General features: G+C 46.4%; 1 protein-coding gene across 3 annotated transcripts in view; it reads right to left on the bottom strand.

Moving 5' to 3' along the window:
• SIN3B (SIN3 transcription regulator family member B) overlaps nt 1–27,595 on the bottom strand; it is a 75,068-nt gene that overhangs the window by 21,401 nt on the left and 26,072 nt on the right. For all 3 annotated transcript variants that reach the window (XM_066604616.1, XM_066604615.1, XM_066604617.1), the window contains exons 9-13: nt 7,365–7,483; nt 4,678–4,888; nt 4,300–4,416; nt 2,037–2,275; nt 1,584–1,767 (exon numbers count right to left, since the gene is read on the bottom strand). In XM_066604616.1, coding sequence (XP_066460713.1) covers nt 1,584–1,767; nt 2,037–2,275; nt 4,300–4,416; nt 4,678–4,888; nt 7,365–7,483 — 870 coding nt within the window. The remainder of the gene's footprint in view (nt 1–1,583; nt 1,768–2,036; nt 2,276–4,299; nt 4,417–4,677; nt 4,889–7,364; nt 7,484–27,595) is intronic.

Below are 27,595 nucleotides of genomic sequence, written 5' to 3' on the forward strand. Positions count from 1 at the left end.
CTTCCAGGCTACATAGCAATGGCGGCATCCTCCCCCTCCTAAGGTCCTCTACAGGTTGTAAGGGGCATCGGACTGCACATACTCCTATGTCTTGGAATTACTTGAAATCACCTATGTATGTGTTGTGCCTTCTAATATATGATATATACCCACACTAATGTTAATTACATATAACGCACGCACACACGCACGCACGCACGCACATACGTAATAAAATTAAAAAGAAACTGACAACAGCTGTAAAGGGAACCTGTCACATTGCACATGCAGCCGGATCTGCGGGCGTTACGTTCTAGAATTGGATCTACTCAATCTTTTCCCACAAAACTAGAGCGTTTTACACGGAAAGATTATTGCTCAAAAAAATTGTTGGATCGTGCGGCTTCGAATGACGATTGCTCGATGTAAACATGGACAATGATTGGACGGCGAATGATAACTTGTTCACTTCTCATTCGTCGTTCATTTTACGTGAGCACAAAAATCATTGTTCTCGAATCGTGCCGTGTAAACAGCAATCGGTAATTAGTTCACAATCGCTGGTACAATGAATGCAAACAACTGAACGACAGAGAGCCAGTCAAGAGCTTTAGCTGCCTTTATAACCCGGCCGAACAAAACGAACTCTTGGGGACTCTTAAATGTCCCTGCCGAGATAGATAAGGACTGCCTAGATGTTTACTGTCTATGGGCAATCCTGAAGGGGTTAAATGAATATAACACCAGTCATACTGAATCTTTTTCCCATTCCACTACATCTCAATGTGCTCAGCTCCTCCGGCTCTACATTACAAGGCCCACAGATCGGACTGCAAGTACTCTAACAAAAGTTCCCTTCAATGCTGGGTCTTAAAGGGGTTGTCCCGCACCAAAACGGTTTTTTTTTTTTTTCAACAGCCCCCCCGTTCGGCGCGAGACAAACCCGATGCAGGGACTTTAAAAAAAAAAAAACCGCACAGCGCTTACCTGAATCCCCGCGCTCCGGTGACTTCTTACTTACCGGTTGAAGATGGCCGCCGGGATCTTCTCCCTCCGTGGACCGCAGCTCTTCTGTGCGGTCCATTGCCGATTCCAGCCTCCTGATTGGCTGGAATCGGCACATGACGGGGCGGAGCTACACGGAGCCGCTCTCCTGCACGAGCGGCCCCATTGAGAAAAGCTGAAGACCGGACTGCGCAAGCGCGTCTAATCTGGAGATTAGACGCTGAAGATTAGACGGCACCATGGAGACGAGGACGCCAGCAACGGAACAGGTCAGTGAATAACTTCTGTATGGCTCATAATTAATGCACAATGTACATTACAAAGTGCATTAATATGGCCATACAGAAGTGTATAGACCCACTTGCTTTCGCGGGACAACCCCTTTAAGATAAATATATGAATGGATGTAAATAGGGCTGTAATCACAGGCTGCAGTTTTTCATGCGTTTTTAGTGAACCAGAAGTGGATTCAAAGGGAACAGGAAACACAAAAGGAAGGACTTCTACTTCTCCTATTGTTGGTGCTATTTAGATGGGGGGTTTTCTAAGCTAAACTGCATCCCAAACTTTTTGTCTGATCGCAGCTTAAACCATCTCACCTCATCGTAGACACTCTCAATCTCATTGAGTAAGCTTTTGGAACGCAGAGCTTTAGTGTCATTCTGCTTGAAGTTCACAGCCTGATGGTCGAGAGACTTCAGATATGCCCTCTCGTATTGTTCCCGCCAGGTCTTGTTGAATCCTTGCTGAGCCTCCCTCCACTCCTCTTCTTTTGCTTTCAATCTGTAAAGCAGGACAAGACGCGAACATTTAGTGTTTCCTATGATACAACATGCCTTGAGCTTACAGCTTCTACCTGATTAGCAACCATTTTCTGCTGTCAAGCTCTCGTTCCAATAAGACCAAAAAGAGAGTCAAATAGTGGGAGTAATACATGTAGTATCACACACTCACAACTTCAACTTTTGAAAAAGTTCTGGATCAGGAGCATCTGCTAATTCTGTGAACATTTATAATTGCATATTCAGATTAATACTTGAATCCTCACTAACCGCTTTAGTACAACCGGTACTGCAGTTACTGGGTTTTTCTTGAGACTCTCTATGATATCTGGAGCCTTGTCCCCATAAATACGGTAGATTGCCCGCCGCTGGATAACCTCTGAGGTGCCTCCCAAACAATCATCCAGTCTGAATTTCTCCTGATCCTCGGCGGACATGCGAGAGAGTTTTTTCTGGACGCTCTCCAGCACACGGATCGTTGCCAAATTGGTCTCCAGCACAACATCCAGCTGTGGAGAAGCAGAACACCATTGGAATTACACAACAAACTACAGCGGGTACACTTTTGTGATCCTAGAACCCCTAAGGCCTTCTGCAAACGGATGGATTCGCATTGCGAAATCCAGAGCAAGATTCCGCCTCCGGATTCTGCAGCAAATCCACCCATAGCATGCAATGAGAAAACGCAATTTCCTGCCCATGAGCGGAAATCGATTGCAATTTTCAGCTTGCGGGGGACAAATCGCAGCATGCTCCGATTTTATGCAGGCTACGCACGGCCAGCTTCAGAAGAAGCCGTCCGTCCCACAGTCATTCTGCAATCATTGCAGAATGACGCAGCTCCCGCGACCCATTGCCATAGCGACGGTGCGGCATCTTCTGTACTGTTCCAGCACATTTGCAGCAGAGGAGAAGATGGCGGAGAGGTAAGCAGGGGTCACCAGCTGGGCACTGTATCGAACTCTGCTGCATGAATCCCGTATGCGGGGTCCGACCCTCCAGTGTGCAGGAGGCCTTAATGCTACAGGATGTAAGTTTAGGTCCTGGCTGTGAGTTACTTAACTCAAAAGGACATAAAAACCTATGTCCTGTGGATGGTGCGGGATCAGAAGCTCCATCCTACAGTAGGAGCTGGCTGTGGCTATCGATCACCGCTGTTGCTGCGAAAGCCTGGCTAAAAACAGCTATCCATGCGGTTAACACCATACATGCTGCAATCATGCAGTGGCTCACATAGGGAGCGCATATCATAGCTGTTATAGTTCAAGTCCCCTACGGGTACAACAAGAGAAAAAAAAAAAAAGAAAAAAAAAAACTTTTTTGTGCACTTTGCCCTATCTGTATAAAAGCACACCATTCATCTGGAACAGCAAATACTGTATTAAAAAAACAGAGCCAAAATGCTTATTTTGTTCATTTTGTCTCCCAAAAAAACACAATAAGAGTGATAAAAAAAACATATTTACCCCAAAATGGTGGCAATAAAAACTACAGCTTGTCACGCAAAATACAAGCCCTCATACAGCCGTGTCAAATGGAAAAGAAAAAAGTGATGGCTTTTCAAAAGTGGAGATGAAAAATTGCCCCCAAATTTGCGTCCTTATGGTCAAAGTAGGCAGTGTCCTTAAAAGGGTTAAAAGGGATTCTGTCATCTGGTTCAGCTGCCAGAACAATTGGCAGCATGAAACCAGGACAGGGATACCTGTTGCCCCTGTGGGTGGTCATTTCAGAATGAAACACCCACAAGGGCAACAGAAATCTCTAACCCTGGTTCATGCTGGCCATGGTTCGGCATAAACCTAATGACAGAATCCCCTTAAAAGGGGTTATAGCAACATCACAACCTATTCCCTATCCACAGCATAGGGGATAACCTGCTGATCGGTGCAGGTCTTATCACTGAGACCCCCCCCAATCAATCCCAAAAACGGGAGGCCTGTGTCCTAAGTGCTACTAATTGCGGGCTTAATGCGCAATCACGTTTCGACTCCATTCAAATTTGCATAGGGACTAGAGATAGCGGATCAGGAAGCACTCGTGTATAACTATTAGCCCCATGGAAATGAAGCGAATGGAAGCATTCAATTAATTCTAACATCGCTGCAGGGGGTGAAACTACCCCGCAGTCAAAGACAAAGGGGGGTGTGGGCCTCCCATTCTTGTCACCTTCTCCGATCAGCAAGTTATTCCCTATCCTGTAAAAAGGGCCTAATTTGCTACAACCCCTCTAAAGGGAACCAGTCAGGTCCACAACGGTACCCGGGCTGCAGGCGATATAGTACAGTGACAAACATTTATTTAGCAGTCTTTCACCTATATGGATCGGTTCAAGCTTTTGGGGAAAACTCACATCTCAAAGTTTGCAGTGTAGCAGGGATGAGTCCAATGCAACTCATTAATATTGATGGCTACCCCCTATCACGTTGCCAGGTCTCTCTGAAATGTGCAGAGAGACCTGCCAACTTGTGGCAGGGGGGGCGGCCAAAATGAGAAACACTGACATACAAAACTGCCTTTAGAATATGCAACTCACCTCAAACCTTTCATCTTCACAACGGTGTAGCTGCTCTTCATACGGAGTCTTCTTCGAGCTGACAAAAGTAGAATCCTCAGACCAAGCTGGGAAGGACACCCAGGTGTCGTTTAATACCTGCACGAAACAAGGAAGGGGGAGGACAACCCCCATCATTTATAAGGGATTTCAGAAACAACAACTTTCACTGCTAAGCATACTTTAATGTAAGACTCTGCGAAGTTAGTCCTGCCTGCAGGACATCATATTACAGTACGAGCTGCTGCAAGTACGGAATTACAGATAAACCGTACAGGTTTACATGTTAGCGGAATGTTTAAAAAGGTATTTCCTTTATTTGCACCTTGGTGCTTTAGCTAACAGTCAGTCAGTGCACACCTCTTTGCAGACAGCGGTCCTACCACTGCACTTCGGCTGCTGATAGGTCTTCGGAAGAGCTCGGTAGCTGGAACCAATTCGTTTACAGGAGGCGTAGTCAATTTCCCGTCCGATCCCTTCATTAGAACGATCGTTGGTTACCGGAGAGGTAAAGGAGAGTTCCTTGACACCCAAAAAAGACTTAAACTGAGCAAAGAGCTCTGGAAATTTCCTGTGGTAAGAAACATAGGCAAGTGTGAAAACAGTGAGCTGTTCATAGCAATACTTGTAATGATTTCATCCTCATGCATGTCAATGGCACCATCTCTGTAAACCCCCCAAACGATGTCCGACACTCGTCCCCGCATATACTCGCTCATGTGCTGCTGCACTGAAGTGAGTATCGTTGACTCAGTGGGGCGGCTAGAGATTTCCTCGCTCTCCCCCGCCCTTCTCCATTCACTTAACACAGCGGCCGTTCAGTACTGAACGATCATTGTGCAGGATTAGATGCAGCCTAAGCGATGAAAGATGAGCTAATTGATAAGTGTTCAGTGTAAACAGCAGCTGTTCAGTACTGAGCGACTGCTGCTTACAGTGAATGGAGAGGGGCGGGGGGATATGAGGAGTGAAATCTCCTCCAGCTGTCCCGGCCCTCTGCTGATCGCTCTGTGAGCGAGCTAGCAATACTCGCTCCTGAGTAACAGCGCGAGACCGAGTATGTGTGGGACCGAGTGTCGAGCATCGTTTGCCTGATATTCATCCCGTGTAAATAGGGCTTAAGGCTGGGTCCACACAGGGTTGATTTCCAGCAGGATATCCGCAGTGGGCAGATGAGCTACGGAAAGCCTGCTTCCAAACCCGCATCATTTGGTGCAGGCTTTATTGTGAATGCCTGTGTGGAATTCACCCCCTCAATGAGAGTGGTTAAATTCCGCAGTGAGAACGGCGCAATAAATGACATGGAACGGAATTTAAGTGACGTCCCTCTGAATCGAGCGCTGGCTGAGCACGAGTAGTTAGCACTCCATTCATTCCAGAAGGAGCGAAGGAAATACCCGAGCGGGTGTGTCACTTGGCTACAGGTATGCAGTCCCCGTCACATGATCGCCGTTATCCAATGGATAACGGCTAACACGTAAAAGAAAAAAAAAATTAAGGTTTCACCTCCCGTCACGGATCCGATTCGTGAGGGGCGTGTGGGGGGAACTACTTAATTAAGGCCTCTGGCGGTGTCCCCAATGGGATCTTTACCTGCAGACTTTTTTCTGGCTTCTGCCATGCGCCTATCAGCAAGATGGCGGACGCAAGCGAAGAAGCAAGGGACGGCCGGGGAAATTTTAAAACTCCTCACTCCTGGCTACCAAGGTAGCCAGGAGCCTGGAGCAGTGACCGGTGGCCTCGTTGAGCGTTCCTCAGTCACATGATCACAGTTATCCAATGGAGAATAGCGATCACGTAAATGTTCAACATTTTTTTTTTAAGTTTAGGCCTCGTTCACACGAGCGACAAATTTTCTCACATTGTGACAAACCACAGGTATATGAATCCCCTGCTTTCCTATGGGTTCCCTCACATTTGTGATGTTTTGTAGCATGCGACATTGCGAGACAAAAACCTTGCGGGTTTCGTGATACATCACGAGATCTGTGATGGTTTGTAGCCCAGGTTTCCCTAAGTAGCCTTTCTCTCTGTTGCATCGCATGAAAACGCGGTTTTCATGCGGTGCGATGAAATTTTTACAGTAGGAGATACTACTGTAACAGCCCTAAAATAAGCCCTAGCTGCATAAAAAAAAATACATCAACCAAGAAGAGCTGTAAGCTCAGACGCGTCGGACTTTGAATTATTTTTAGGGCGTCTTTCTTTTCTACACAAGTGTGCAATGGAGCCTAAACGTTATTCAGTTATGCCTTGAAATCCAACGGCTGTTCCCTCCATTGTAGGCCTAGCCATGTGTCCTGTAACTAGATTGGGGCTACAACGGGGGTATTGCTGAACACAGAAGAACTACTGCTATAAAATTTGGGGTGTCTCCTCAGTTTTCCCTGCTTGAAACAAAGGAAATTCATCTGTACTATAGAAAAAAAAAAATGCCTTTAAAATGACCTATTTGCAAAAATATAAAATAATTTCTCCTCTAAATTGCATTAACTCGTAAAATAAACTGTGTAGTGCCCGGCACTTGTAGCTGTAGGTGCAGCGCTCATCAAAATCAATGGGATAGGTCATCAGTAGTATTTTGCATGGAAAACTCTCAGGATAGGTTAAGAATAGCTAAATCAACGGGGCCTGCTGCTTAGGATCCCCACTGATCATTAGCAGGCCAGGCATGGTTATTGATGGTCAGCGCCGGATGTGTAATGGCTAGCTTCACTCCCATTGAAATCAATGGGAGCGCTACCTCCTATTACACTTCCAACAACTGACTGCGTTGAGGAGCCAAAAGTCCTGCCCTAATCGCAATGAAAAGCTGGAATCGCAATAGAAGACATCACTTCCATTCATTCCAACTGGAGCTAAGCCAGCTTTTCCACTACCGTTGTGCTACCGATTTGCTGATTGGAGGGGATTCCAAGTGGTAGGCGATCAATCAACTATTGTTGACCTATTTTTAGGATAGGTCATCAGTAGTTAAAATCCTGGAATACCTCTTTAGCGTATATATTTTATAGTATGATAAACAGCTGCAGTATTTTTAAACTTACCCTAAAAAAGGTGTGACAAGTTGCAAAAGTTCTGAGCCAGACACCAGCTCCTGGTTAAAGAGGGCTATGCATCGCAGAAAATTTTCATAAACTTCCTGGCTCTTCAAAACTCGCCGAACCTTAAAAAGGAAAATGTACATGTAAATTCTACACTAAACAAGCTGTAAAAGACAATGAGTGAAGTACAATAAACCAATAGCTCCAGAAAACTTTGCAGACCATTAAAAGGGGTAGGCTCACAAAAACTCATAGTCGAAATGCAGCCCCAAACATGTTCTGAAGTTCCCATGAAAAACTTGAACTTGCGATCAATCAGCTGCTTTTACAATACACTGCAATACTTTTTGATTGCAGTATATTGAATATTTATCAGCATGAGTTGCAAAATTAAACTGTGGGTGCAATTTCACCTTTTAATGCAAAGGTAGTTGTGCTAGAGAGCCCATAAATGGAGAACTGCTATCCTGTAATATCAGACAATTATACTTAAAGGGGTTGTCCCGCGAAAGCAAGTGGGGTCATACACTTCTGTATGGCCATATTAATGCACTTTGTAATGTACATCTTGCATTAAATATGAGCCATACAGAAGTTATTCACTTACCTGCTCCGTTGCTAGCGTCCCCGTCGCCATGGATCCGTCTAATTCTGATGTCTTCTGGTGTTTTTAGACGCGCTTGCGCTGTGCGGTCTTCTGCCTGGTGAATGGGGCTGCTCGTGCCGGAGAGCTGGTCCTCGTAGCTCCGCACCGTCACGTGTGCCGATTCCAGCCAATCAGGAGGCTGGAATAGTCAATGGACCGCACAGAGCCCACGGTGCACCATGGGAGAAGACCCGCGGTGCATCGTGGGTGAAGATCCCGGCGGCCATCTTGGTGAAGGAAGAAGTAGGAAGAAAGAAGAAGTCGCAGAGCGGGGATTCGGGTAAGTTATATATATATATATTATATATATATATATATATATATATATATATATATATATATATATATATATATATATATATATATATATATATTTTTTTTAACACATCCCTTGGGTTTGTCCTGCGCCGAACGGGGATGCCTATGGAAAAAAAACAAAAAAAAACGTTTCGGCGCGAGACAACCCCTTTAAGAACCAAATTAAACAGAGTGAGAAAATTCAGTTTATTATAGCAGACACTGGAGACCTTTTAATAAGGTGTGATCCCCTTGGATAAATGCGGTACATTCCACAAATTTTAAGTAAAGGGGGGCGTGGCCAGCACATGGCAGGATAGGTCACAGTTTCTGAGAGCTCCCGCAGCACCTACCCTGTGAAAAGCCCTGAGGCATCGGCAAACTTCCTCAGAGAGATCCCCAGCAGGAGAGATGGGTCGGCGGAGGACTGGCAGCCCCAATTCAGCAGCAGAGGAGGGAAATAGTGGAGTGTTGGAGCGCTTTCTCAGCACCCCACGCTCTGCAAGAGAACAATCCAAGATGGCGCCGGACCCTCCAGGACACCTAGTGCAGGAGACCCACGTGGAAGGACCAGGAGAAGAGCTTCTCACTGCTGACACAGCCAGCCTGGAGAGAGAGAATGGATCTCCCCCACAAGGGCAGGCAGATAACGGCTGCTCCAGGGACTCTGACGGCACTACAGTGAGTAATACAGGCAGCAGCCTCTCTGCACTTCAGGGACACACTGGAGGGAACCAGCTGGAAGCCTGGGCACAAGACCTCTTTCAGCACCTGCTGGGCTGACCGCCTGAGCGTCCTATTGAAATCCACAGGGCGTTAGGTCCCAAGACCTCCGATATCAACCGTCCCAGGGACATAATATGCAGAATACATTTTTACAGGGACAAAGACGCCATACTCCGCAAAGCAAGAGATCAGCCAGAATTTCTTAGGACCGACGGCAAATCAATCATAATACTGCAGGACTTGGCACATCACACCCTTCAGCTGCAGAAAGCATTGAGACCCCTCCTGTCTGCACTTAAAAAGCGGGATATTCAATACCGTTGGGGCTTTCCATTTTCCTTGTCAGCGAAAAATGATGTCAAAGTGGCTGTTTTCCGCACATTAGGCGACCTCCCCAAATTCTTAGGGGTGTTTGAATTACCCATGGTAGCGCTTCCTGATTGGCCTACACCTCCTACTCTGCTCACGCAAGCATCGCAAGAGCAGTGGCAGACAGCACAGCCCAAGAGGCAACGGGATCGTCGCAGAGGAAGAGAACATCCCACCTGAACTTGAACTGTGAGGCCCTGATGGGTCGCAAGTTAGACCTGATGGTTGACTGAGGGGGCTCGCACCTGTCCACCTCCCTCTCTCCCACTGTTTCTGTGGTGGGGAGGGAGGAGTCAGATTGTGCGTTTATTCAGATTGAGTTCTAAATTATGGGACCTCTCGCCCACACGGTGGAGTGCGAAGTTATTTGAGGGATTATATTACAAGTTTTTTCTTCTTGGGCTGCCAGTGCCTGGAAATTATTATTGAAGACCTCTTGGAGGTCAATTCATCTACATAAGTTTGGGGGTGGGTGTAAGCGGGGGCTGCGTTCCTTCTTGTGGTGTGCTCCAATTCCTCCTATTGGGTGACTTGTCACACGACAGTGTGACCTCTAGCGAGTCGCTAGCAAGCAGGGCTCACCGTGAGAGCAACAGCGGCTGCTATATGCCGTTAGCAATGTTCTTTCCTACTTTCTATTTCTTTTCTCTTTTTTGTCTTTCCCTTTCCCATCCTTTTGTTTTTCATTCCTGGTCCCTTGTCTGTCCAGCTACAAAGGAGTATCACACGACAATAACATAATGGCAAGACTCTCATTCGGCACCTTTAATGTAAGGGGCCTAAACGAACCAGCAAAGAGGGGACAGATTTACTTACACAAACACAAAATTATGATAGCGTTACTTCAGGAAACACACTTTCAGACCGGGAAAATACCTGGGCTCGCACATCGCCATTATACCACCTGGCATCACAGCACCCACCCGGAGAAAAAAGCTGGAGGTACTTCCATAGCCATTCATAAACAACTTCCACATCAACTCATCTCATCTGAGGCAGACACAGAGGGGCGTTATTTATTCCTGAAAATACAACTGGGTACTGAAATATTTACGATTGCAAATGTGTATTTTCCAAATCAGGCACAGGTCCGTTTCGGGATCCGGATGCTGGGGGCTTTGGCGACCTTCGCGGACGGCTCAAACATAATCCTGGGAGGCGACTTCAACATGGGTAGGATTCCTAACCTTGACTCGTCAGGTGGTAAGTCAGGGGTTTCCTCCACAGCAACACGATAACTACAGAGGGAGCTGACCAACCTACGTCTGGTGGACATGTGGCGGGTCTTACATCCTAGAGAGAGGGATTACAGTTTCCACTCACCGGCCCATAATAGTTACCATCGCCTGGACTACCTCTTCATTTCCCATAGATTACTAGACCGCAGCCCTAAGTGTTCCATTGGATCCTTTTTGTGGTCAGACCATGCTCCGGTCTGGGGGTCACTGGAGGGGGGGGGCAGGGAGGGAGAGTTAACCACAATTGGAGGCTTAACGACAACCTGTTGAATGATGCGGTGTGTCTTCAGGAGATCCAGCGGGTGATAGAGCAGTTTAAAAATGATCACGCTCTAGATGCCACCCCAGCACCCTTTAAGTGGGAAGCGCTTAAGTGCGTATTGAGAGGTATCTATCTCTCAAGGGGCGAGACTAAAAAAGGACAGAGTTAACGCCCTGGAGGGGCTTTCTGCCCGGCTGGGTCTCTTGGAGTCATGTAATAAAGCTATGCCCACAGATCAAAAAAATGCTGAAATCTCAGACGTTCGTAACAAGATCCTTCTCCTCCTGAACCAAGCCTTGCTCTGCCAAAGAGACAAAGCGAAAGGGAGTTTTTATGAATATGGTAACAAGTGTAGTAGGGGTCTGGCCAGGATCCTCAATCCGAGATCTTCACAGATTTACGTCTTTTCTATACAATCTCGGAGGGAGGGACAGGTGCACGCCAATACTAAAATATTAGATAGTTTTCACTCATACTACCACAACCTGTCTGGGGGTCAGAGGGAGACCAGCGAAGAAGAGAACAAAGCAAGGGATACAAACTTATCAGATTATGCTCCTGAGGGCATCCCAGATGCTGAAAGACGCATGCTAGAGGAAGACTTCTCTCTAGAAGAGGTGACTGACATTATCCAGACCCTCAAGATAGGCAAAAGCCCCGGACCGGACGGTTTTACACCACGCTTCTTTAAAGTTTGTGGGGAAGCATTGGCGCCGGTAATGCTGGACGCCTTAAATGCCATTGCGCAGAGGTGCCCTTTTCCTCAACAGGCATTACAGGCTATTATAACCGTCATACCTAAGCCGGGAAAGGATCCATCCGACTGCGGCAGCTACAGGCCGATCTCCCTGTTAAATATCGATACCAAGATTTATTCTGGGATGCTTGCTGCCCGTCTCCGGCCTCTTGTTCCCTCGTTGATAGATAAAGACCAGGTGGGATTTGTTCCTGGGAGGGAGGCAGGGGACAACACCATCAGAACCTTAGCCATAGTGTCGAGGGCACGCCGATCAAGAGAACTCCTATGTTTGTTATCGGTAGATGCTGAGAAAGCGTTCGATAGGGTGGACTGGGGGTTCCTTGAGGAGACATTGAGGAAAATTGGCATAGGCCCAAAATTCTTGAGTAAGATTATGGCCCTTTATCATGGCCCAACTGCCAGAGTCCGTGTTAATGGACAGCTATCGTGCCCGGTGCAGATTAACAATGGCACCAGGCAGGGGTGTCCACTGTCCCCCTTCTTGTATATTCTGGTGATGGAGACGTTGGCGAACGCGTTGCAAGCTAATCGCAGTATTCGGGGGATCGAGATTGGCTGGACGGAACATAAGATCGCACTGTATGCGGACGACCTCTTGGTATACGTCGCCAACCCTAGAATAGCACCTGTATCCTAAAAGAATTTGAGACGTTTGGTAAATTATCTAACTTTAAAGTTAATTTAAACAAATCCGAGATACTTAACGTGACGCTACCTAGGACTGACAGGGAGTCTCTACAGTTGGCATTTCCCTTTGAAGGCCCTGGAGGCAGACCTTGACAGGTGGAAGACCCTCCCACTGTCGTGGTTTAGAAGGATAAACACAATTAAAATGAACTCTCTCCCTAAATTTCTTTACATGTTCCAAACAGTTCCCATAAAGCTAACAGGAGCGTTCCTGTCTCAGATTACAAGATCAATAATGAAGTTTATCTGGGGAAATCGTAGACCCAGGCGGAATTGGAGATCCCTCACTAGTACCAAAGAGATGGGAGGAATGGGTGTTTCAAATTTCGCTCTGTACTATAAGGCGTCCCTGACCAAATGTGTACTAGACCTGTTTCACAGCAGAACTTGCAAAAAGTGGGTGGTAGCGGAGCAAGATTCAGCTCCGTTCGGGGGGTTGGGGTGCGTCTGGTTGCCAGGTAGTGAAGGATATAGGAAATTGGGGTTCTCTCCTTTTTTAAAGAATATACTGAGGGCTTGGGTGGGTCCTGCCATTAAGTCAGGGCTGATATCCACTCCAGGCCCTCTTACTCCGCTGGTAGGCAACCCAGATGTACCAACCTTTTTTCGTGGTACCCCATTGACAGCTAGGATAGCGAGTCAGGTCCCACGAGTTCTGGATGTTATGATAGGCCATAGGTTGAAAACCTTGCAAGAGATTTTAGATGGAAGGGACCCCCCGACTGGAGCATGGTATCAATACTTGCAGTTGTGTCACTATCTGAGGTCACTTGGCAATGTACAACACTTGGGGAGACCGATAACTACTTTTGAGAAGACCTGTTTATCAAGTCCTGACGTTCCGCTGAAAATCTCCCTCTTATATAGAACCCTCTTAGAGACTGAGACGTCGGAGGGAAGCAGGACACTGGAGTTGGCCTGGGAGAGGGACTTGGGTTTGGGCCTCTCGAGTGAGTTATGGAAAAAGGCTTACGTCATGACACTTAAGATGAATATATCCAGCAGGATGCAGGAACTTAACTATAAAATCCTGACACGATGGTATAGGACGCCCGAACGGTTGGCCAGAGTGTACCCCCAGTATCCGGATCTGTGCTGGAGGTGTGATAGACATGATTAGTTAGTATAAAATGTCTATTGATTTGTATAAACCAAATGTATTATGCTATTGTAATGACTTTTTAACTTAGTGGAGGATAATGGCCACACAATCTCATCATGGTATTTGCTAGACAATGGCATGGTGAAAGATGTGTGGTGTAATGTTAGCTGAGTACATAAAGTTGTACAAACAGCCTCTAAGAGTTAAAGGTCATAGTGTTATATGTATACTCGTCCAATACGGAGTGTTTTCCTAGCCCTCTTCCACCCCCCCACACAGACACTATTTAAACAATGAGTTGCCACGTACACAGACATTGTTTAAGGTTGCCTGCATGCTAAGAAGACAAAGTCCAAGCTACATCGGGCTTGAGGAAGGGTGGGCAGAGAGGCGGGAGATTCTATATGATCCGACAAATGAGAATCTTATGTTACTGATGTAATCTGTCGCACGCCCATTAAAGGGCAGGTGTCATGTGTTATAATAAAAAGGCTGAGGCTCTACACATTGTAGAGACTCTCCCAGTTTTAGACCAGCATTTGTGTCTGATCTGGTCGATGATGTGTGCACACTATACAATTTGGAAGCTACAAAATACCCCGAAACCTGCTGGAGAAAATATAATCCAGCTCAGAGGTGCCTTAGAGAGAGAGGGACTTTAGTACACTTGTGGTGGTCCTGTGCTCTAATTCAGCCACTCTGGCAGGAGGTAGGAGCGCTGTATTCAACGGTCTGCAAACAGGTAATCAACCTTACCCCTGAAATCGCCTTGTTATCTATGATCCCGGGCTCGATGTCCCACATAAAAGGCTCTTTGTTGCGCTTTTTCTTGCTAGCCATGAGACAAATCATTCCTAGGAAATGGAAGTCCACGACTCCCCCCACGAGATTAATGTGGTTAGAGTCTCCAGACAATCTAAAATACATGGAGGAGTAGTGTGCCAAGGACGAGATGCGTTTCACCAAATTTTACTCCGTATAGGCGGTGTGGCTTCAGTTCCGCTCCTCCCCAGAACTGAACACCTGGTTGGATAATGGTGCCCTTATTCCCCGATTGGCCTGAGATACCCCTTGCCAAATGTACTAGACAATGATAGGACTGAGAGAACAAGCTGGAACCATGATCAATGTGGACAGATTATCCCTATCCCCTTCCCTTACCCCACCCCACCTCACCCCACCCTATGTTTTCTCCTTCCTTCTTTTTCTTTCCTGTCTCTATTGTTTCTGTCGTTCTTCCTTTTCTCTTTACTTTCCCCAGGCGGTTGGTTCCTTTCGGAGGAAGTTGTACTGGGGAGCTATATTATAACTGCTGCCTAAAATGTGCCTAGCTGAATAGCAAAACAGAACGGGTATTGTACTGCTACTTCTTTATTATAATGGTATTTCCATTCTGTATGCTTCGATATTAATGTGGCAGTGAATAAAATATTTTTTGAACCACAAATTTTAAGTATTATCTGTCCCTTTAGTATTTTTGATATGTGGGTCACTCTTGTTCTCCTGCTAATCTATATTGGATTTCAGATACCCCAGCCTCAACAGAAGTGCTGACTTTTAAAGGGAGCCCATCACCAGGAAACTGGTATCTCAGCCGTCGCCTTGTTCAGCATCTGAATAGCTTTACAAACAGGTTTGTGCCTTAAAACATGCAAGTAACTACTTTATATCCAGCACAATGATAGTCTGCCCGTCACGTAACACACATTTGAGTCCACGCTGGTAAAGTTTGTTGGATGCAGTTTTTCCAGTTACTGTAGGCGGTTATAATCTTGGATACTGTGCCTTACACAGCAAAAACTTTCGGCACTTTTATTACAGAAGCATCCACCATACGACCCTAACAACTGGACTGCGTTGAAATTCCGTCAGCTCTGCCATGATTCCCTACTAGCTGCACAGAACGCTGTCTTGGAGCAGTCATACAGATCATTGCATCAGGCAATAACTACAGCACCTACTAACTCCGCTGTAGTACATATGTTTGGATCCCGGACCATTAGGAGGGATCCACATGGGATTTTAGTCATTAGCACCGACCTGCTCTTTTGATATAGTTAACATTTCTGGTAATATTGTTCAATATGATTTATAATCCCATGTAACTGACAACATGCATTTCGTACGGTGTTTCCATATTTTTGCCTACCCCCTGTGTATGTGTGCAGAAGAACATAGTGGTCATACATATGCCAAATTGTAACAACAGGAGGATAACCCATATGTCAAGTTATACCAACGTATCCATGTAAGTGGCAATTATGTGCAATTCAAGTAGCAAGAAAGTATCATCTACTGATAATAGGATGAAAAAATATCCACAGGTGGTACTCACAAAACTTTGGTATGTGTGTATATAAAGGATTTAGGAGTGCAACTTTCAAGATGTGTAAGGCTGCCTGTCCACGGGCGTTGTGAAATCCCGTGGCAAATCTCCACCGCGGGAGCCACTGTCCGGGAGCTGGAGCCGGCAGACGACTTCCGCGGTGAGCCTGACAGATAGGCTCACCTTGGAGAATCGCAGCATATTGCGAATTGCCGGCCACGAGCGGAGAATCGCAATGATTCTCCGCTTGTGGACGGATGGTGGGGGTCTGCACGTTCCATAGAAACGCTATGAAAAGCGTGAACTGCTTTTCCCACGGTTGGATTGTCGGCGCGGGGAACGCAGTGAAAATTCGCCCTTGGACTGGGGCTCTAAATCTTTTTTTTTTTTAGGGTTTTTTTTTGCATTTTGTGAAGCCATATGTAGGCCTAAGAGGGTATATATGAACTCTGCCATGTTGAACTTTTATTTTTAGAAGATAACGTGCATCAAGTTTTTTTACCTGGGTGACTATTTTAGCCACAAACCTGAATATGTAGGTATTTTTTTTAAATGAAAAAGTACATTAATTCAAAATTGAATAAAGGTGCCTGTGTGTAGAAGGTGTCAAGCAGCCCTCGGACTATGTGCCAGCTCTCTGCTTCAGAATTTACTATGAATTTATTACAATTTATACATGTCAAAAAGTATGAAAATGATCCTGGCGGCCAATTATACAGAATGTGGGAAAAACCCTGGCAGTGAGACTGTTGAAGAAAATGTTAATGTAACTATCCCCCCATATATAAGGCAGCTAGCGTTACCTTGGTTACTTCTTTCTACCTGAAGCTCCTGGATTTCTACTCTTCATGTAGTCATGTGATCTCAATTCTAATCAGCTCAAATTTACTTGTTTATGTGCTCTTAAATTAGTGTGTTTTTTTCAGGCAGTATAACTTCTTTAGAGAGGGACACAGACACTCCTATCACAGTTCCTAATGATTAGAGGCTCCTGTCACACAGTTATAATGAAGGAGATCACAGTTCATCCCCCCTGATGATATACTTATGGTCTAGATCTTATTAAAATTAATATAAAACACTGATGGTAATTACATTGTCCTCCTTGCAGGCAGAAATGGTAGAGGCTGTAGCTGCTCATGTTGTTGTGCCAATGCATCATGGGATTGATAGCACAGAATAGTGAAAGAGAAAGCAGAGACAAATCTCTACATCAAGATGGTGTCTGATAGCCATCAAGACAGGGGGCTGCACTGCATAAAGTGAAAGCAATATACATAGGAGACATCCAAACATGCGGCTCACGGTGCTCTAACCGCAGCAATTGCTAGGAAAATCGAGAGACAACAACCCCTTGCCGGATGGCGGGAGGCCTCCTGGTTGTCTGTGGCGCTTGTGGCTGCAACAGATAGCCAACGGTACCTCCTCTGACATCAACACTGAATGGAACAATGCTCCCGGTTGGGGTCATTCTAGATTGGCGCTACAGACCCTCGTCGTCCAAGCGAGATAACTATCCAGAGTGTGACAGGCAATCAGGTGAGAAGGACAATGATGGAAAATTTGTGTTTTCCCCGGAGCCACATTTAAGGATCAGACAACCTCTTTTTAAAAAGATGATCCGCTTGCAGATGTTTGTGCGATTGAAAATGTATAATAAAACATTTACATGAGCAGACTTACTGTACAGTCATAGAACGACTCTTTAGGGAAACTGTATCAAAACTAATGTGAAGGAGAAGTTGTGCAGTTGCTGTAGGAACCAATTGGATTCAAAATTCGGAGGCCTTTTGAAAACAGATGTCAACAATCTGACCGATTTGCTATGGCCAACCTCTCCACCAGTTTTGATAGATCTTCCCCACATTGACTTCCATGACAAACTGCTCTAGGCATTATCTGTGATCTGTACAGATGTCATTGTGCAGATACTAGAAGGTGGGAGCCGTGACCAGCACACGTTGTCAATGGTGTGATCCGCGGTTATCCGCCCACTCAGCTAAAGAGTTCTCACCCGATACGCTCAAAAAGTGCTGTCAAGCCTATTAACCCCTTGAGTGGCGGGTTTCCTACCACCCTGTCGTGCCCACCAGGGCAGGTTTTTTAAAATGGTCTAATCATTGAATTTCAACTAATTTTGCAGTTGCGTCTCAAGAGCCATAACTTTTCATTTTTCCATTGACATGGCCATATGAGGGCTTGCTTTTTGCGGGACAAGTTGTGATTTTTTAAACAGGGGGGAGGAAAAAAAGAAATGGGGAAAAAAGAAAAAAAGGGGCCATGTCATTAAGGGGTTAAATAATGCATTAACTTCCTTCTTTGGGTCATTACGACGCACAGATACCACATGTGATTGTATTTTTGATTTTTTACAAAAGTAAAGGGAGACAAGTGTTTTAATAATTTTTTTTTAATACTTTTGTAACTTTTTTTTTTTAACTTTTTTTTTTTTTTTGTCCCTTTAGGGGACTTCCACAGGGACCCATCAGGACCCCCTGATCACATTCCGGGGGTCTGATGGTGACAGCCCTTTACATGCTGCAGTCACATAGACTGCAGCATGTAAAGGGTTAACAGCAGAGATCGGAGGTTTTCTCTGATCTCTGCTTTAAGAGCAGGTACCTAGCTGTCCTCTGATAGCCAAGCACCAGCTCTCCCTGCCATAGAGACCATCGGCTTGCTTCTGACAAGCCGATGGTCTCTATGGCAACCTGTAAACAAAGCAGGACATTGCAGGTATGCCGGCAATATCTTCTGCTGGTTTTTCAAAGCCCTTGCTTTGTTCTGTGGGTCTGTGCAGGCAGAGTACACTGTCACAGCTTGTGGCATTGTGCTCTGCAGCTCCCATAGTGATACATAGCCCGGAAATCTTCCGGGCTGTATCGCTATGAGCAGTGGAGCTCGGCCCAATTTCCGGGCGTGCCACTCAAGGGGTTAAGTGATGCAGCGGGGCCTCTGCTCATACAACATGCTCTTGCCTTTGGGCCATAATCTGTGGATTTACTGAGGACGTTTTCAGTAGTAGCTACTGCAATCCATTGGCTAGTGTTAAAAATGCGAAATCACCCTAACGTAACCACGGAAATACTCTGTAATGAATATGCCCGACTTTACTCGCAAAATCCTAAAAAATCCAGATATTGCAGCGTTTCTTCCTCCTGATATTTCAATGCCTTCACTAACAGAGGAGAGAGAATTACCCAACTCCCTTATATCACAAGCAGAAGTCGGGGAAGCAATACACAACCTGAAATCCAATCAAGCACCAGGCCCTGATGGCTATACGGAGGAATTCTTTAAAAACTCTGAAAGACCACATGGTCCCCATACTGGAAAAACGATATAACGGTTACACACAAAATATTCCTGTCCCCGCTGAGATGAACATTGCATACATTAAACTGCTCCCCAAACCTGACAAAGACTTCACTAATCCATCAGCATAACTTCCGATATCCCTGATAAACAACTTAAAAATACTGTCTAAAGTCATGGTGGACCCATTGGCCACCATCCTCCCGCGCCCAATCTCACCCCTGCAGACAGGGTTTGTGAAAGATAGGTCAGCAGTTTGCAGAATACTGTCGGTTCTCGACGAAATAAAACTCCGTCCCCAGCTGCACCCGTCCCCAGTGAGATTAACTATAGACGCCCGAGAAAGCCTCTGATAATATCTTAGGAGAGTGGCTCGGGGAGGTTTGCGGGAACCTTTGTACCTATATATGGAATTTATATACTTCACTGACGGCTCGCATTTATGTGCCAGGGTTCCTGTCTCCGAGGTTCTCACTTCAAAAAGGCACCAGACAGGGATGTCCTCTATCCCAGTTATTATGTAACAGCCATTGAATCTCTGATCCGGGTCCTGGAAGGCAGGAAAGACATAGGAGGTATAGCAATAGCCAAATCTACAGTCAAATCCATGTTTTTTGCTGGCCCTGGTCCGTCCTAATAGGGACCTCACAAATGTTTTCGCTATTTTTGATCCTTTTGGCAAACAGTCAGGATTTAAAATCAACGTATCAAAATGCGAACTACAGAAGGGCATGATAGATGCCAAACTTTCCATTACTTTAGCTAAATCAGTCAAATATTTGGGAATATACATAGGGAAAAACTGAGTCAATATACACACTTACCTACCATCCTTTAATACTTGATATGGAATAATCTACCACTATCTTTCCTGGGTCGTTTCACTTAATGATCAGTTTTCCTAAAAACTCTTAGGCCTCATGTCCACGGGGAAAATCAGGCCCGCTCCGGATTCTCCATGTAGAATCTGCAGCGGGTCCCTCCTGCCCCGCGGACATGAGCGCTGAAAATAGGAATTTAAAAGAATTTACTCATCCGGAGCGGGCGGGGAAAGTCTTCTCTTCCTCACGGCCGGATCTTCTTTTTCGGCCGGCGGATGAACTCGTCACGCCGGCGGCACGTCGCAGACGTGCCGCGCACGCATGCGCCAGGCACATCTGCCGAGCCAAAGCAAGAAAGATGCGGCCGTGAGGAAGAGAAGACCTTCCCGGCCCGCTCCGGATGAGTAAATTCTTTTAAATTCCTATTTTAGGTCTCCCGCGGATCCGGACGGCTTCCATAGGCTTCAATAGAAGCCCGCGGGAGCCGTCCCCGCGGGAGACCCGCACGAAAATGGAGCATGGTCCAGATTTTTTCATGCTCCATTTTTTTTTAAATCCCTTTTATTGACCATCCGCGGGTATTTATCTACCCGCGGGTGGTCAATGCATCCCTATGGGGTGCGGATCCGCGGGCAGGAGAAGAGTTAAAATCTGCTGCGGATTTTAATTCTTCTTTTGCCCGTGGACATGAGCCCTTATACCCCCTCCAAACGATCCCTTTACTTTTGAAGCGTGAAGACATTGGGAAGCTCCATGCGGCTTATTGCTCATTTATATGGAACAATAAGCGTCCGAGAATAGCACTGAAGAAACTGATGCTTCCGAAACATAGAGGCGGTACTGAATTTCCTAAACGCAAGAACCTACAACCTGGCTAGTTTGTTCCGACACTCCCTTGGCCGGCTCCAGGGTACTAATTATTTTTCAAGTTTCTCTTTGGAAGCAGACCTTCTCTCTCCATGGGATCTAAAATGCTCTTCCGCACGCCAGCTTCTCAAATCTTCCACCTTTGGTCAGACAATCACTTGTGGCTAAAGACACGATTGCAACCTGGAAGACTGTGAGAAAGGCATATAGGCTACCCTTTAAAATTTCAAAGCATATGAAGATATAGAGACACCCAGAATTCAAAGAGGGACGGGAAAGCAAATGATTTACACAATGGCAAACTAAAGGTCTAGAGACCGTGCAACATACATTACATCCCCAGGAGCCTAGACTACAAACGTTCTCGGAACTCCAAGAAGCCTTTGAGCTCCCAAACACACACTTCCTCTACTATGCGCAATTGAGAGGGTTTATACTCACCAACTTATGACAAATGGGTAAAGAACATATCTTTAACCCGCTAGACCTCTTAATCTCCTCCCCCTCGCGAAAGCACCCCCTCTCTAGTTTATAGCGAGTTTTCAGGTTAAACAATGCGGCATTCGATAGCTCATCAATTTTTTAAAAAATGGTCAGAAGAAATCAATGACCCAGAAAATCACGGATGGCTGGTCAGCAATGCGCAAAGACATTTCCAATGAAAGAGAGAGAAGAAACCCAGTTTAAAAATCATACATAGGGCCATATATGGTTGTGATATCCCACTACGTCCCAATGCAGACTGCTGGCCTGCCCTAAATGTGTCAAAAACAAACATGTCCCATAGTTTATGGAGCTGTCCTGAAGCTCAAAGATATTGGGCAGGGATAAGACACTAATAGACAAGGTCCATAAAACAATCTTACTACCATTGACACTGCAGGTTGTTACATTTCATTGTCTCCCTGCTGAACTACAATCAAGGCATTTGATCCATGCTGCTCTTCTAGTAAGCAAATGTTGCCTATTAAACACAATGGCTTCAGCCGCTAACTCCATCACTCACAGACATAACACACCAACTCAGACAAGTGTATGGAAAGATTGGAATTAGATCACAGAGTGGAGTCACAGGCTTCAGGTGTTTTTAAAAATGGCGTCTGTTCATTGAAGAATGTCTCATCACACAAGAGATCGTAGAATGTAGGAAGCCATTCAAGGATACCTCATGGTACCTTAAACTACATGACCCAAACCAGTTGGATAGATTAAGAATAGACTAAGGGAGGGGAGAAGAAAAAGAACGACAGTGAGAGAGAGCTTAAAGGGGTTATCCCGCGGCAGCAAGTGGGTCTATACACTTCTGTATGGCCATATTAATGCACTTTGTAATGTACATTGTGCATTAAATATGAGCCATACAGAAGTTATAAGAAGTTATTCACTTACCTGCTCCGTTGCTAGCGTCCTCGTTTCCATGGAGCCGACTAATTTTCGCTGTCTAATGGCCAAATTAGCCGCGCTTGCGCAGTCCGGGTCTTCTTCTTTCCTCAATGGGGCTCCGTGTAGCTCCGCCCTGTCACATGCCGATTCCAACCAATCAGGAGGCTGGAATCGGCAATGGACCGCACAGAAGCCCTGCGGTCCACCGAGGGTGAAGATCCCGGCGGCCATCTTCACCGGGTAAGTAAGAAGTCACCGGAGCGCGGGGATTCAGGTAAGCGCTGTGCGGTGTTCTTTTTTAACCCCTGCATCGGGGTTGTCTCGCGCCGAACAGGGGGAGGGGGGGTTGAAAAAAAAAAACCCCATTTTGGCGCGGGACAACCCCTTTAATGGAGGTCGGGATATAATTTTAATACCAATAACTGGCAAATTTTCGATTTAAAACCCCAATATTCATGTAGAATATAAAGTCCAGAGAGTGGTGGAATGACCTCGGTGCCCAGAAGGTTAGTTAGTTGGTTTACGTTTATGAATTGATCATGGCAGCACGGGACAATAATGGAAATGACATGATATAAACTACATCTACCTGTTTATATTGTCTAGAGAACGCAGAAACAACTATACCACAGAAGTTCTTCAAAAAGACTAACTCGTTAATAGTATCCTTCATCTGGGGGAAATCTAGAGCCAAACTCCGCATGGACACCCTACAAAGACCTGAGGAAATGGCAGGAATGGCGTTACCAGACTTTAAACTATATTACCTAGCGGGACAGATCAGATCTATCCGTCACTGGCTGTCGGGATCTCCTCTCCCCAACGCCGACCACCACTTGATGGTTTTTTTTTGCCTCTCAGAAATATCATTCTGGATCCTCCTGGAAAAACCAGGACTACTGACCAGACAAATGCTGCCCATCCATAGACTCGCAACAAATGTGTGGCTAACATGTAAGCTACTGACCAAACAAAAGGACATTCCTCTGGAAACCCCCCTATGAGATAACAGAGCATTACCACACCTGATGAACCTGCCAGATAGGCAGTTCTGGTCAAATCTGAGAGTCACATTGGAACATCTATACATTGACGGAGTATTGGCCTCCTTCGAGCAGCTGCAACTATACCAAGTCCCTAGAGTGGGTTTTTTCAGATACCTCCAGCTTAGACACGTCTTAAGAGCACAATTCCCAGAGCCCAGACAACCTTCTTCTCTACACCCATTAATAGGCATATTGCACACCCAAGGACCCAAAGGCCTAATTTCGGTGATATATACTCACTTACTACATTCCAAGATTCCTGATGCACCAATGACAGTGATAGAGAAATGGAAAGAACTTATCGCCTTGGGAGACTACAATGTCCACATACACTATGGCACAGGTGTCAAACACAAGGCCCGCGGGCCGAATCCGGCCCGCCGCCTCATTTTCTGAGGCCCGCCGGTTGTGCAGTAACTTCCCTCCCCCTCCGTGCTGCTGCCAGTAGATGATCTTCTATTGGCTTGTTCTGTCTAGTGCAGACAGTAACAGAGGAGTGCCGATAGACTGACAACGGCCGGAGGAGGGAAGATGACTGCAGAGAGCTTGATCTCTAGAGCGACGCTGAGGAGGAGCAGCTGCAGGGTGAGCGCCTGGTGAGCGCTGACCTCCTCTCACCGCCCCAAGAACGACTGAGAGCAGCCGGTATACCTGCCAGTGAGACCATATTGGATGCAGGTAAGTATAAATGTGTGTCAAAATGCAGAAGTGTCCTTGTGTGTGTGTACGTGTATATGTCTAATGGTGTGCGTATATGTTTAGAATGTGTGCGCCTGTGTGTGCGCGCAGAATGGTGTGCGCCTGCGCCCGTGTGCGCGCCTGCGCCCGTGTGTGCGCGCAGAATGGTGTGCGCCTGCGCCCGTGTGTGCGCGCAGAATGGTGTGCGCCTGCGCCCGTGTGCGCGCGCAGAATGGTGTGCGCCTGCGCCCGTGTGCGCGCGCAGAATGGTGTGCGCCTGCGCCCGTGTGCGCGCGCAGAATGGTGTGCGCCTGCGCCCGTGTGCGCGCGCAGAATGGTGTGCGCCTGCGCCCGTGTGCGCGCGCAGAATGGTGTGTGCGCCTGCGCCCGTGTGCGCGCGCAGAATGGTGTGTGCGCCTGCGCCCGTGTGCGCGCGCAGAATGGTGTGTGCGCCTGCGCCCGTGTGCGCGCGCAGAATGGTGTGTGCGCCTGCGCCCGTGTGCGCGCGCAGAATGGTGTGTGCGCGCAGAATGGTGTGCGCCTGCGCCCGCGTGTGCGCGCAGAATGGTGTGTGCGCGCAGAATGGTGTGCGCCTGCGCCCGTGTGTGCGCGCAGAATGGTGTGCGCCTGCGCCCGTGTGTGCGCGCAGAATGGTGTGCGCCTGCGCCCGTGTGTGCGCGCAGAATGGTGTGCGCCTGCGCCCGTGTGTGCGCGCAGAATGGTGTGCGCCTGCGCCCGTGTGTGCGCGCAGAATGGTGTGCGCCTGCGCCCGTGTGTGCGTGCAGAATGGTGTGCGCCTGCGCCCGTGTGTGCGCGCAGAATGGTGTGCGCCTGCGCCCGTGTATGCGCAGAATGTGTGCGTCACTGGCCCCTATGGAGGACCTTATTACCAATCGGGCCACTGTGGGGTTTACTTTTACTGTCTTACAATTAGAATCGGCCCTTTGAAGGCAACCATAAGGCTGATGTGGCCCTCGGAGAAAATGAGTTTGACACCCCTGCACTATGGTATCTCCAGCCGCAAACAATAAACTAACTCAATTGTATATTCTACACCAGCGTTACTTGACACCAATCAGGCTTCACAAAATGAATAGAACGACCACTAGTCAATGCCATTGCTGCCGGGCACCCAACGCAAATTTTAACCACCTAATTTGGCGCTGCCCAGCGGTTTACACGTACTGGGAGAGAGTTACAGAGTTCCTAACTTAACTCTTGTGACTACCGGTACCACCTGATCCAGCAATATGTCTGCTAGGTATTCTAGACGAAGAACAATGGCGACACCACGACAAGATATTTCTCATCAAAGTATTATTTTATGCCCGTAAAGCTATAGCCTTACGCTGGATGGATAGGCGCCCTCCGACACTCTCAAAATGGTAGAAGATCACCAATTTTACCATGCCATACGAGAAAATAGTCTATAAAAACAGAAAATGCCCTAAAAAATTCAATAAGGTATGGGGAAGATGGTGCGGGTCAACAAACACACATTTTACACAAGACTTATTCCAAAGTTTATTAAGAGGAATTATACCCAGGCCTACTCTGTAAAATGAATGACAATTCCATTGACATTATGAACAGGCAAATTAACACAATATTTTTAACCCTTTCCAATCCAATTTGTATCCTGGTTTTCCTAGGGGGCTTACTCTTTTTCTGCCGTTATACAACAGCGCTATCTGCTGGCTAAAGCCAGTACTGCATGAGGTGACAGGTTGGATAGGCTCCGACAGCGGAGAGGCTGGCAATATACAGTAAGAGAACCCTGACGGACGTCTTCCAACATCGGAGCTGTACAGCCTTAAATCATAATGTCTTCAGAGGTCAGACAGTGGATTGGAGAGGGTTGAAAAAAACAAACAAAAACGTTTCGGCGCGGGACAACCCCTTTAACAGTTTAATTCGTTCCGTAATGGAGCTCTTAATCCAAAACACCCTTATGTCAAATCAATTTTCCCCATTGAAATGAATTGAAAGGCCCTTAAATCCGTTCTGGGCCTCCCCAAAACACGGAATCAATTCCTTTTGGGTTTTTTTCAGTATCTCTGCTTGCTATCATGGAATGACACAAGATGAAATTGTTCCTGTTCACCATCACAACTCTCATTCTAGAAATCAGATCTCCCTTTTGTAAAGAGTCGGGGACAAATGTCATCATAATATCACCAATACAGATATTGGGTTCCTGGTAGTAAATGGTTTCCATTCAGTGACAGCAAGACGACACCCTGACAGACGGGAGTAGGAACTAACAAGGACTAGAGAGAGCTGGAGATGTGGCTGTATTTGAAGAGGTTCTGCAGTTCACCCCTATAACATGGCCTCTGATTGGCTGCTGCGCCGTGTGACGTAACCACGGATTCCCAGAGACAGCGGCGGCACTGCGCATGGGCAGTGACGTCACCTATCTCTGATGGAATGCAGAAGCAGGGGCTCGTAACCCGAGTTTTTGCTCTTAAATCAGAGTAAAAATTCGGGGGAGAGCCTGCTCGCAAGTCAAGAAGCTGGCAAGCTCAGACACCAGCAAGCCAAGGTACCACTGTACAGTATGTTCAAGGACCACTCTGAAAAATGTTTTGTCAATCCCTGCCCCCTCACCTGATTGCTTATCAGGCACTATCTTGAGAGTGAGATTTTTTTACTTTCACTTTCAAATCTATCCCACAATGCATCAGCACACCATTAGCTAGAGCCAATACCATTCTGCCTGCTGGGAGGACAATTTAATTATAACTACCTTCTGTATTCACCCAAAAATCCTATGGGCCACAAGTATACACAGTCAGTAGGATGAGCTGTGATCTCCTCTGTTATAACTGTTTGACAGGAGCTGTGAAAGGAGTTTCTGTGTTCCCCTCTAGTCAGTTTCTATGGCAAGAATTGGGCAACAGCATCACTCAAGACTCTGAAATTGACTAGTCTCAGACAGCATAACCCCAAATAAATCTGAGCTAGTCAGAGATTGAGACCAGCTGGAGGAGGAGGGGGGAGGGGTGGGGGGAGAGTCCGAAATATAAATAAATAAAAAAAAAAAGACAGGAGTTTTAGACAGAAAGGAATAACCTAGGTAACACTAGCTTTTTCGATTACTGTTAACCCTCGAAATTTTTCCCTATTGTTCTCCAGTGTTTATTGCGTAATGTATAATGTCGTTGTCTATTGTAGCTATAGATGTATCTACCTCAATAGCTTCAGACGCAGCCTCTGTACATGGATAATAATCATCCACATACAGAATTTTTTTCTCTTTAACCCTTTGCAATCCAATTTTGGATTCAGGGTTTCCTATGGGGCTTTCTCTTTCCGCCATTATACAATGGTGCCATCTGCTGGCTACAGCCAGCACTGCGGTGTGGGACATACTGGAGAGGCCCCTGACAACAGAGCGGCCAGTAATCTACAGTAAGAATACCCTGCCGGACGTCTTCCGACATTGGAGCTGTACAGCCTTCAATCAGAATGTCTTTACACGTCAGACAGTGGATTGGAAAGGGTTAAAGGGACAAAAGCAGATTGTGTCTCAGTAAGAGTCCGATCGGTGGTGTCTGGGAGTTGTGTTTTAAGTATGTCTTTTGTAACATACATTCCTCGTGACAGGGACGCATTAATAAATAAGCACCTCACACTCATGCAAAAAGCTTCCATGCAGAAGAGGATATTTGAAATGGATGCAAGTGGCGTGGGATTGCAGAGGTTCAC

This window comes from Eleutherodactylus coqui, chromosome 5, assembly GCF_035609145.1.
Source record: "Eleutherodactylus coqui strain aEleCoq1 chromosome 5, aEleCoq1.hap1, whole genome shotgun sequence".
NCBI classification, from domain to species: domain Eukaryota; kingdom Metazoa; phylum Chordata; class Amphibia; order Anura; family Eleutherodactylidae; genus Eleutherodactylus; species Eleutherodactylus coqui.